At 44.6% G+C, this 13,231-nt stretch overlaps 1 protein-coding gene across 1 annotated transcript in view; it reads left to right on the top strand.

Moving 5' to 3' along the window:
• diaph2 (diaphanous-related formin 2) overlaps window positions 1-13,231 on the top strand; it is a 689,895-nt gene that overhangs the window by 187,806 nt on the left and 488,858 nt on the right. The window contains 4 exon segments of the mRNA XM_024383199.2: window positions 7,367-7,441; window positions 7,555-7,624; window positions 8,615-8,751; window positions 10,553-10,661. Coding sequence (XP_024238967.2) covers window positions 7,367-7,441; window positions 7,555-7,624; window positions 8,615-8,751; window positions 10,553-10,661 — 391 coding nt within the window.

Genomic DNA, 13,231 nt, shown 5'->3' with positions numbered 1-13,231 from the left:
ATGATTGTGTCCCACTTGTTGTTGATTCTTCACAAAAAAATACAGTTTTATATCTTTATGTTTGAAGCCTGAAATGTGGCAAAAGGTCGCAAAGTTCAAGGGGGCCGAATACTTTCGCAAGGCACTGTACTCCTCAATACTAACCTAAATGACAGAGTGAAAAGAAGGAAGCCTGTTCAGAATACAAATATTCCAAAACATGCATCCTGTTTGCAATATCACAACCATTAAACTCTGTAACTGTTTTAAAGTCATCATTGGCCTCATGGTGATATCCCTGAGCGGTTTCCTTCCTCTTCTGCAAATGAGTTAGTAAGGACACCTGTATCTTTGTAGTGACTGTGTGTATTAATACATTATCCAAAGTGTAATGAATAACTTCACCATGTTCAAAGAGATATTCAATGTCTGCTTTAAAAAAACAACACCTGTCTACCAATAGCTGCCCTTCTTTGCGAGGCATTGGAAAACCTTGTCTTTGTGGTTGAATCTGTGTTTGAAAATCATTGCTGAACGGAGGGACCTTAGAGATAATTGTAGGTTTGGGGTACAGAGATGAGGTAGTCATTCAAAAATCATGTTAAACACTATTATTGCACACAGAGTGAGTCCATGCAACTTATTATGTCACTTAAGAGCCTTTTTCCTCCTGAACTTATTTAGGTTTGCCGTAACAAAACGGGTTGAATACGTAATAACTCAAGACATTTCATTTTTTCATTTTTAATTAATTTGTAAAAATGTCTAAAAGCATAATTCCAATTTGACATTATTTGGTATTGTGTGTAGGCCAGTAACAATACATCTAAAATGTATACATTTTAAATTCAGGCTGTGACACAACAAAATGTGTGAAAAATCAGTGTGAATACTTTCTGAAGGCAAAATAGCTGCTGCATGTCCAGTAGCTAATGGGGATCCTTATGAACTAAACGGGGGGATAATTGACATTCTATTGCTCTACATCCATAGCTTTTGCAACTTCAACAACTTCCTTTTCCTTTTTTTGTCAACACCCAATGGTGTATTATGGATAGGTCACAATTTGCAGTTCTGTTAGTAAGAACACAATCCAGGTGTCAGTGTCCATATCTTCTTTAACAGGAAGTGGTGGTTGGATATGCCACATTAAATGTTATTCAGAGTTTCTATTTACAGTAAGTTTCAATATATTTCTATGGATGTTGTCATGTGTTGCCACACGTGTTTCCTGAAAATCAGGCGACCTAATTGTTCCTCTGTAAAATGACAGTTCACAGCGGTCTGCTGTTAGGGGCAGTGGAACACCAGCTAGATGGAGACAATATGTGAGTTAACTGTTCGCAGTCCCTCAAGAACTACTGCTGTGGTGGAATCCACAAAGAGGAAAAAAGATGAAATACATAAAGAAAGAATACAACTACTTATTTCAGGCCTATGACTTGAATGATTAATTAACTCATCTCTTTGCACAGATATTCTAGTATTAGAATGAGGGAGGTGGCACTGACTGATTTCTTTCCTGGCTGTCATGATGAAAAGAGAGCGTCTCACTAGGGGGTGAGGCATCTGTGGATGTGCAGGTCCTATACTGCTTACCATATCAAACCGTGGCATTCCTCCACAGAGGTATAGCTCCATACAACCCCTATTTCAATTAACGGGGACGATAAATTATGACATTTTGATAAATGTCGTCTAGCCTCGCTGCTGGAGGGGTCCAACGCATCAACGGGGGCACACGGCCTGCCGTCCAGGACATTTACAGCCACCCGAGCCACGGCCTGTACTATCTAGAAGGCGGAGACAGTACAGGTGAATCAAAGCTGGGACCAAGAGACTGAAAAACAGCTTCTATCTCCAGGCCATCAGACTGTTAAACAGTCATCACTAGCCAGCCTCCACCCAGTACCCTGCCCTGAACTTAGTCACTGTTACTAGCCGGCTACCACCCTGTATTCTACCCTGCACCTTAGAGACTGCTGCCCTTTGTACATGGTTATTGAACATTGGTCACTTTAATAATGTTTACATACTGTTTTACCCACTTCATATGTATATACTGTATTCTATTCATGGCTCATCCTATATAACTACTGCTGTACACACCTTTTCTATTCATATATTGTCCATAAGGTCTATACACACCACACCAACATTTACATACACTATATATACAAAGTATGTGGACACCCCTTCAAAGCAGTGGATTCTGCTATTTCAGCCACACCCATGGCTGACAGGTGTCTAAAATTGAGCACATTGCCATGCAATCTCCATAGACAAACATTCACAGGAGAATGGCCTGACTGACAAGTCATTTCGTTAAATAGCTGCCTGGTCGACTGTAAGTGCTGTTATTGTGAAGTGGAAACATCTATGAGCAACAATAGCTCAGCCTACGAAGTGGTAGGTCACACAAGCTCACAGAACGGGAAGAGAGTCCTGAAGCGCGTAAAATCGTCTGTCCTCGGTTGCACCACTCACTACCGAGTTCCAAACTGGCTCTGGAAGCAATGTCAGCACAATAACTGTTGGTCGGGAGCTTCATGAAATTAGTTTCCATGGCCGAGCAGCCGCACACAAGCCTAAGATCACCATGCGCAATGCCAATGGCGTCGGCTGGAGTGGTGTAAACCTCGCCACCATCGGACTCTGGAGTACCATCTGGGTTTGGCGGATGCCAGGAGAACGCTACATGCCCTAATACATAGTGCCACCTGTAGAGTTTTGTGGAGGAGGAATAATGGTCTGATGCTGTTTTTCATGGTACAGGCCCCTTAGTTCCAGTTAAGGGAAATCTTAACGCTACAGCATATAATGACAGACGATTCTGAAAGTTGGAAGCATAGACGATTCTATGCTTCCAACTTTGTGGCCACAGTTTGGGGAAGGCCCTTTCCTGTTCCAGCGTGACAATGCCCCGTGCACAAAGCGAGGTTCCATCAGAATGGTTTGTCGAGATCGGGGTGGAAGAACTTGACTGGCCTGCACAGAGCCCTGACCTCAACCCCATCTAACACCTTTGGAATTAATTGGAACGCCGACTGCAAGCCAGGCCCGACCTCACTAATGCTCTTGTGGCTGAATGGAAGCAAGTTCCAGCAGAAATGTTCCAACATCTAGTGGAAAGCCTTCACAGAAGAGTGGATGCGTTATAGCTTTCAAAGGGGGCAAGGGGGGGGACAACTCCATATTAATAGCCATGATTTTGGAATGAGATTTTCAACGAGCAGATGTCCACATACGTTTGGTCATGTAATGTATCTGGCATTGCTCGTTCTGATATTTCTTAATTCCTTTCTTTTAATTTTGGGGATTTGTGTGTATTGTTTTGTATTGTTAGGTACTACTTCACTGTTGGAGCTAGATGTTATTACAGGTGCAGCATTTCACTGCACCTGTAATAACATCTGTAAAATATGTGTAAGCGACCAATAAAATGTGATGTGATTTGTTGCCACTTTCTCTCTCTCGCCTTTTTCTCTCTCTTGCCTTTCTCTCATTTCTTGCCTCTCTATCTCGCCTCTCTCGCTAGGAAGGTTAATGTGCCTGTGTGGTCAGTCACATAGCCACTCCACCGTCACCTGGTGCTGTCCACTCTCCCCTGTGCTGAAATTAGCCATGCATTTCTACAGGGTTTCTACAGGGTTTTGACAGTGGTTTCTACAGGGTACGGGCGCTCCCATTGTCACTGTGTTCAAAGCAACGATTATTACTTCTATTGTCCTCTCTTCTACGTCCCTATCTGAATGGAGGAAGGTGGGCCAGACACCTGGCGGAGAATGCAAGAGATCCCATTTATGTCCCGTCATCAAAACTGATCTGCTGGAGAGGACAGAAGAGGCAGGGGAGTACAAGTATACAACTTCATTAGAGAGGTGTGTGTGTGTGTGGTCGTGACAGCTGAGCACCTCAATCCACTCATAATGGAAGAAACAACCACGTGAAAAGAGTGGTGGTGCTTCTCAAATGGCACCCTGATCTCTAACACACAATGCCATCTCTGTTACCCTTCCCTCTTCATTCTTTCCATCATTGCCTATTGAGATCACAACTTTCTATGTGAGTCAAATGCTTCTAGGTATTTCATATTTTGACCTTTCTCCTTCCTGGTTTGTATTGTGTAATATGTCTGATGCCCAGAGGACAGAGGAGACATACAGGAAGTCGAGGTCAGAAAGCGGAAAGGCTAGGCCATTCATTAAGTCCTATTCACAAAGATGTCTGTATTTTTACTCATTAATAAGCTACTCGTCACTCTTTTCTTGCTATTGCAAAGGTCATAACCTTTCTGAGAACCAATTGTTTGAGGATACTGACGTCTGCTTTATATAAGCTATAACAGCGTCTGAAAGGATAAATGCTAATTTCATCATTCCTGAGAATGTGAACTAAATACCTTCTGTCTGACCAAAGAGCAAAATGGAGATGTTGCGTGCTAACTGCAGTCATTGGTATACAGTATTTTCTTGTTACCACTATGACTGATTTGCTTCATAGTATTTATACAATATATAACTATGCAGAGTAGAACCTTGTGTGTAATTAAAATACAATGCAGTTGTTTTGGATGATATTCCAATGTTATATATGTGTGGGTGTTTGACATTCTCATTGGGCATGCTATTCTGGTTCCTTCAGTAAGTCATTGCATTGATTGGGAGGAAATGCTTATGGCCTTCAGAATGCAGAATCACAAGGCTGGCATCCTGCCGGTGCTCAGGTTCAGGTTATAATGTCGAGAGCAATTTGTTGCTAAGAGCACAAGTTCTCAAGTGGAATACAGCAGTGCTGAATAGGTCAGGAGTGGCAGAGTGGGACAGCGGTATGGCTTAGCCCGTAATCCAATATGAAAGATATTGCTCTCTCACACAGAGCTCTCAATAACATAATACTCCCCGACGCCTGTCCCAACGAAATAACACAACAAGAATGAACAATGTTGGGCCACTGGCTGAAATCAATGTGCATAAAAGGCATCACAGGACAGGCCAGCTGGTTGGTCAGACAGACTGAATGCGTGTCAGATTCCACAGAACAATTCCGTTCGGTCTGTTGCTGTGGCTGGTGAACACAAGCAAAGCATTTTCTCCAGCAGCAGTGACGTTTCCCATCCCAAATCTGCTTGTAGGAATATGATTAACACGACTCGCCAAACACATTCAACAACCTATATGGTAGACTTGATAGTGACCCACAAAGGCAGCTAATTGTTTCATTTCGTGAGCTACATGGTGACTGCAAAGGTCAGATGTATACGTTTCCATTTGGGACTGTGACATCTTATATCATTTTGTTTTTTGTGGCACTTAACATAAATACAACGTAATCAAACCAGCAGAAATAGTACACATAACATTGGTCCGTCCCTAAGGCAAACCATGCCTTTATCATTAGCCTGCGGAATGTACATGATTGTGGAAAGTAACACGATTTGATGGCACTTAACTGCAAGATTATTTCCATCAATTGCTCATGAACAAGTTCCACCCCAAGTTAATGAGATCCTGATGCATGCCACAAATTGAGGGAGGAGGAATCTGAAAGGGAAGAGCATCCTATTTGGCTACTGTGCTGTTGCGTCTTTGACAGACCGATGGACCGACAGACGGATTGGCAACATCGACAGAGAGACATACAGACAGATAGACCTAACTTCACTATCTATCCACTTCAGGCACCTCCAAACGAAAGCTGCTTGATTTCCCAGCAGTGAAAAGATAGCCGCCTCAGAACAATAAAAGCTTGTCATAACATGCTAGGGATGGGATGCGTCTTCAACTTCAGCTTTCATCTATCAGTGTTGTCTGTGGAATAGCTCTGTTTTGCTTTGTTTACTTTCCATCTTGTTGAAGAAGAGGTCGTGTTGAGACACCGGTTATTTCAACCACATGGATTGTGTCATATCACTGTCCAGCATATCAGGCCTGGCTGGGTGACCTTTAATCCGCCTGAGCTACAAACTTGTTCACCCAATGGATCTAATTTGGGTGTCATGGCAGCTTTTGCTGTTTTGCACTCCAAGACATTGTACACAACCGCCTGGAATTTGTGCCTTGGATCTCAGGTTACACAGCGCACCATGTAATAATCAGAATATCTCTCCACAAATATTGGCTTCATTTCCCCTAGCTCTCGCATAAGCCCTACAGTGGCGAATCGGCGAGCATAAACAAAATGATTGTGGATTTACCGAATTGTGCTCCGTCAACCATGTCTCCTCTTTCCCCCTTTTGTTGTCTCACATCGCTCATTTGTTCCTACTCTCTGTATTGATGTCGGCTGTCATAAACAGCAGTGTGATTGCGCTCTACATTGAGTCGGGCTAGATTGATTCCCCGAGATCTCATTTTTGTTATTGGGGCTTAGCTAACTGTGTTTGCATGCAATGAGCTGCCTGACGCAACCTCTTCGGTAAACAGACAGTTATACATTTTGAACATTATGCTGTTTGGTTTTATTAACAAAGCAGATCATTATACTGTACATCATAGTGGTAATAATGTGCAAATTGGGTTGGGCTTGGCTTGGTAATGCATTTTGAGGAATGGTTTCGGAGGGCTTTGGTAGTCTTAATAATTCTCCATTTATTCTGTTGCAAATAGCTACCTCACTTCACCTTGGCAGAGCCGCCTTGGGCAGTACGCATTGGCCCTAATCGAGGGTCTTCTCCAACTCAATACCAATGACATTAATATGCATGCTTTGAATCGTTATCAAAAAGGCGGAATAAATCATTGAATTATGACCCTTTAGCGCTAAAAAATGCTCAATGCGTTTTGTTTTATTGACAGTCTGGCGGCGAGAAGAAGTGAAGCTAATGTCATAATCTGGCTGTGTTCGGGGGTCGGCCCCTGCCCCCATTCGCTGACAAACAGTCTCATCTGCACTGGATCATTTGCTGTCTCCAGATACGTTTGTGGTTTATAGCCAATTATCTCCTGCGATCCGTTATCGATTACAGTGTTATCTTTCTTGCATTGCTTAATCTTTTGGCGTTGCTACAGCAGGCTGTGTGGGGCCTAGAAGAACACTGCTAGAACACAGGAGCAGGACATAAAATGGAAGATTCTTCCTTTGCCTGTAAATGAATGTGATACACATTCTAGCATTTAGTGTTATAAAAAAGAGGGCCGTGTTGATTTTCGATGCCACGTCTCATGAATAGATTCTCCAACGAAATAACCAGGAAAAATAGAGACAAGGATTTTCTCCATATCCAATCATATTGTGGAGAGGATTTTTTTTCCCTCAGAGACAATGAAACCAATACCACCAATGACTTTTTTGTGTTATTTTGATGTGTGATTTGACATCTGTTGGTCTGGAACGGGACCATGTATGTTGTCTGACTTTTCTGACTGATTTTTCTTCTGTTTCCTAGCTGGGTGAACAACTTTGGCCATGAAGGACTGGGCCTCCTCTTGGATGCATTGGATAAGTTGCTGGATAAGAAACAGTAAGCATCTCACATTACAATGACTTCTCGTCTCTCAATACGCCCTCAATACTGTCTAAATGTATTCTTCTCTGCCGTATTCTCATCCCTGTCCTTTCGCCTGTCTTTTTCAGGCCAGAAAGTATAGACAAAAGGAACCAGCACAAGCTGATCCAGTGTCTCAAGGCCTTCATGAACAATAAGGTTTGTACGGGTTGGGTTGTTCCAAGGCCTTCATGAACAATAAGGTTTATACGGGTTGGGTTGTTCCAAGGCCTTCATGAACAATAAGGTTTGTACGGGTTGGGTTGGTCCAAGGCCTTCATGAACAATAAGGTTTGTACGGGTTGGGTTGGTCCAAGGCCTTCATGAACAATAAGGTTTGTACGGGTTGGGTTGGTCCAAGGCCTTCATGAACAATAAGGTTTGTACGGGTTGGGTTGGTCCAAGGCCTTCATGAACAATACGGTTTGTACGGGTTGGGTTGTTCCAAGGCTTTCATTTAAAAAGGTTCACGTTCAGCAGTTTTTCTCGATTCTTCAATGTTTTCAGAAAGCCATATATCAGGATTCAATTGGCACCCAACGTGGGCCCTCAACCACTTGAACAATCATTGTAATCCTTTATTCCGCCTGTTATATCGACTCAATTTAATTTGAGGAGGGAAAGAGAAGGACAGTACAGTGTAGAAGTGGTTCTGTATTCACCCTGAAGTGCTACAAACCAGAGACTGAATTTTATATAGTTTCAATGACTAAATTTCAATGGCAAAACTATTCACATTGAAAGAGTAGTAGAAATGAAATTAATGAAAAGTGGTATTACTTTGTACCGAGTAGGTATTCTTCTCATAATCCTGTATGGTGAAACCAGTTTGGCTGTTTTTCCTATCTAAAATGGATGGACTGTGACGATAGCTATTATGGACAAGTAAAGCGGAGCTAATTTGCCATATTCAACCCATTGTCATCAAGTATTTCATTATTCTTTTTTGGGAAGCAGCACTGTCTCATCTTTGGAAAGTGAGGATGGATGAGCTATTGATATTGCTACCCTTTAACAAAATCCCAATATGTGTTCAAGTATACTTGAGTCCAAGATATATTTAAAGTTAGGGAAGGACTATAAGTATTTGTCCCCACAGTCCTGGCCTGAATTGGCTCAATTCATCATAATCTCCATTTTCCCTTGCAGTATGGACTGCAAAGGATTCTGGGAGATGAGCGAAGCTTGCATCTCCTGGCCAGGGCCATTGACCCAAAACAGACCAGTATGATGACAGAGATCGTCAAGATCCTCTCAGCTGTCTGCATCATTGGAGAGGAAAACATGTAAGTTCACCGCAACATTCAACACTAATCTACCATTATATTATGCTCAATTTCACACTTCTCTCAGTGCCAGCCATGGTCTTCATCCCCACTTCTCCCCCCTAGCAACCCTCATTTCTATAATCACATTAAGGAAGTAGATTTGTAGACAACCTGTCACTGGCCCTAACACACTACATTCTGTGCACTCATGTTACATTTGCAGCGAGGGCTTTGAGATGTACCGGAGCTCCGTCCGTTAACATGTTCTGATTTAGCAGTTTGGGCTGTGTAATGTAATTCAGTGCTCAGTGTTGTTGGCCATGAACACACAGTTTGGCTGACAGATTATACATTGAATCCAGGGGAGCTCTTTTGTATTGAGCTGGACTAAAATAACAACGAGACTTCAAAGTAGCTCTGCATGCAGCAGAGGAAAATAAACAAATGGACAAATACGTGAATCTAGTTAAAACTGTTTATTATATATCAGCCCCTGCCGAATGTCTCTGTGACCGTGGTTTTGGCCCCTGCTATGTTTAATCTAGGAATGTAAAATTACTCGCCTGAAATTAATCTTCTAGTACTAACTAAGCTGCCGTCATACTCAATTTCCAATATACTTAAAGAAAAACACAGACGACACACACACATGTGCATGCTTAAACAGCCCTGTTTAGGGAGGGAGGGAGGCTTAAACAGCCCTGTTTAAGCATGCATAGCTGATTGACAGGAAATAGAGCTGAGGCCTCACTTTACGGAAAAAAAAGTCAAGGGTTGGGTGGTGCTGGGTCGGTAGTTTCCTCCGCATCTTCCCTCTCTTTGCTCCTCTGCCAGACTATTTTGGAGCGAGGGGGGAAGATCACAGGCATGGCTCGGTCGTGAGCCATCCTCCCTCCCTGAGGACCCACGAACACTTCACCGGCCTGGATGGCAAAGTGGAGAGAAACAGAAAAAAGTGTGCTGAAAAAGAAATATAAAACAAGCGCTCTCGCAATCTCCCTCCCTCCCTCCCCCTCCCCTCCCTCCCTCCCTCCCCCTCCCTCCCTCCCTCCCTCCCTCCCTCCCTCCCTCCCCTCCCCCTCCCTCCCTCCCTCCCCCTCCCTCCCTCCCTCCCTCCCTCCCTCCCTCCCTCCCTCCCCCTCCCTTTCTTTTCGGATGTGCTTCTCCTGTGTATAGAAGATAAAAGCTTGACAGCAAACCATTTCCAACCCCGATGAGAGAGGCCCCGACGACTGATGGTGTGGTAAAGCTCATCCAGATAAAGAAGGGGCTCGGCGTCCAAAAACTTTTGTTTGCTGTTTACTAAAGTGGCTATTTAAACTGTCTTCACCTACATGTGTTGCAGCCCCTTTGTGCAGGCGCATAGCAGTGTGAGGCCTTCGTTTGAAATTGCCCAAATCACTATTCAGCAAAGTTGCCGTGAGCCCTTGTGAAAGCAAATTAGACCGTTTACAACAATATGTGTTTTTATAAAGTAGTCCTGTAGCCTTCTCCCTGCAATAAATTGCCCCTGCCTTGGCATCACAAATAGCATTTTTATTATGAATAGCTTTTACAATAGATAACATCAGCTATAAAGGCTTTCTCTGAACATTACCAGAGCAATGAACACTAAAGCAGATCAATTGGATACCTATAATGCACAGGGTTGCAAACAAAGACTCAGGCCAGAACATTTGTCTTGGGTCCCCATAGAACGTCCCTGACCAAGACAAGGGGACAGATGAGATGATATGTGAGGTGGAGGTGTGAGTAAATGTCCTGGTGGTAGGGCGATAAAGGCGTTTGTTGACTTTTCAGTCTTTTTGTTTTCTCTCAGCCTGGATAAGATCCTGGCTGCCATGACGATTGCAGCGGAGAGGAATAACAAGGAGAGATTTGCTCCGATAGTGGAGGGACTGGAGAATCACGAGGCCCAACAGCTCCAGGTCAGCATTTTACAACCTCTTTTGGACAGACACACACACACAGTCACAAACTCGCATTTTGTGCAAATCCCATTGACAACAGTGTGTGATTTATGTGTGACATTGAGTCATGTATACCTTTCTCACGTCTTTCCATAAGAACCTCCATAAATATCCACTTCCATCCACAACACTCTTTCAACCTGCCCCTTACGGAGTAGCCCATGGTGAGATGACTGTTATTTCAATGCTAGTCTGCTTGGATTTGAGTCATACATCAATATTCTGTTTATCAACTCTTCCAAGTTTTATCTATGACCTCAACCTGTAGGCCTCTGAGACAAGTTGTGGAAAGAAACATATTTTTAAGCTCACATTTATGCACATCACACATAACAAAGTCAAATCATTCGAGTCTGCCATGTCATGTGCAATGGAGAGAACTCGGCTCTAGTCAGTGTCATTCTCACAAATGGCCTCTTGGCTTGGAGCCGGTGTTTGACGCGGAGGGACAGGTTGAAATTGACAGTTCTGTCACTCAGGGGTCTACTGTACCTCAGCCCCTGTCGACGGGTACACACATTTCATCTCCCTTGCCCTCCTTGCTTTGTGTCTGCTTGTCAACCTCTGGCACCTAAGCTGTTTGATGGGAGTCGACCAAGGGTTCTTTCTCCTGGCCTAATCAACACCACCTGCTTCACTAGAGGAGCTCTACCAGAACTGTTCTACTCTCTTTTGAGGACTCTTTTGAGAAGTCTTTTGAGAACTCTGAAATATAACACAAGACCAGAAGAGAGATGTTGACTTCCAGAAATGTTTTTCCCAACCCTTATAACAAATATTTTTCTGCTTTTTCTCAGTGTTGTTGAGCGGGTCTCTGAGGACCCAGAGGAAAAGGGCAACCATGCAGCAACATACCTGTCTTTACTTCTGTTATTTTCCCTTCACTGTTTCTTTCTCTGGCACTTTTTTGCAAGCAGCCTTTTTTTAAATTTCATAATTTGTAAAATTGTTTGTAGATGGGGGGGTGACTATGGGAAGGAGATAAGGGAGGAACGGGAGATGAGGGAAGGAGGGATGAGGGAGGGTTAGGGAAGGAGGGATGGATGGATGGATGGATGGGGGAAGGATGAGATGGATGGGGAAGGAGGGATGGATGGAGGAAGTAGGGATGGATGGGTAGGGAGGGTTAGGGAAGGAGGGATGGATGGGGAAGGAGGAGATGGATGGGGAAAGCGGGATGGGGGATGGATGGGGGAAGGAGGAGATGGATGGGGGAAGGATGGATGGATGGGGGAAGGAGGAGATGGATGGGGGAAGGAGGGTTGGATGGGGGAAGGAAGGAGGGATGGGGGAGGGAAGGAGGGATGGGGGAGGGATGGATGGATGGGGGAAGGAGGAGATGGATGGGGAAGGAGGAGATGGATGGGGGAAGGAGGAGATGGATGGGGGAAGGAGGGATGGATGGGGGAAGGAGGGATGGATGGGGGAAGGAGGGATGGATGTGGGAAGGGGGATGGGGAGGGATGGATGGATGGGGGAAGGAGGAGATGGATGGGTGGATGGGGAAGGAGGAGATGGATTGGGGAAGGAGGAGATGGATGGGGGAAGGAGGAGATGGATGGGGAAGGAGGAGATGGATAGGGGAAGGAGGGATGGGGGAGGGATGGATGGGGGAAGGAGGAGATGGATGTGGGAAGGAGGGATGGATGTGGGAAGGAGGGATGGGGGAGGGATGGATGGATGGGGGAAGGAGGAGATGGATGGGGCAAGGAGGAGATGGATGGGGAAGGAGGAGATGGATGGGGGAAGGAGGAGATGGATGGGGGAAGGAGGAGATGGATGGGGGAAGGAGGAGATGGATGGGGAAAGCGGGATGGGGGAGGGATGGATGGATGGGGAGATGGATGGGGGAAGGAGGGATGGATGGATGGGGGAAGGAGGAGATGGATGGGGGAAGGAGGGATGGATGGATGGGGGAAGGAGGAGATGGATGGGGAAAGCGGGATGGATGGATAGATGGATGGGGGAAGGACGGGAGGTAGAAATCCCTGGATTGTGCTGCTTGTTTTCCTCCATAAAATGTCCGCTAATGAAAAGAGCCGCCGCTAATTGTGAAATAAATTAAACTACCTTGCTGATGTAGAAGGTTCAAAGAAATTAGAATACTTTTAAAAAACCTTGTGATGGTGCTGTGGAGCCTGACTTTGTTAATGTGATTAAAATGGGTTTTGCCGCAGTTCGGGCTTTGCTCTCTCCACTGCAGAGTGAAAGCCAGCCTGCATCCCGACTTTAAACCGTCCCAGCAGTCCCACTTTTAATTACACTGACAAAAAACCTCCTACGGCAAGCACGGCTCACATGATGCCCGAGCTCCCTTCTTGCACTGTCGCCAACCCCAAAAACAAGCACCACAATAACCCTCCTCAATCCAATTCCACACAACAAACATGGTCGAGGTCTGTCTGCTTCATACGATAGGAGGACAAATCTACACGTAGACGAAGAGAAGAAAACAACTACATTAGGCCCATGAAGCTCCCTCAGTCACTCATAACTCTCGAAATAGTTCTCTTCATTTTGAAAGTCTA

Source organism: Oncorhynchus tshawytscha, linkage group LG21, assembly GCF_018296145.1.
Source record: "Oncorhynchus tshawytscha isolate Ot180627B linkage group LG21, Otsh_v2.0, whole genome shotgun sequence".
In the NCBI taxonomy this organism is placed as follows: Eukaryota; Metazoa; Chordata; class Actinopteri; order Salmoniformes; family Salmonidae; genus Oncorhynchus; species Oncorhynchus tshawytscha.
This window is presented reverse-complemented; position numbering and strand designations above follow the sequence as displayed.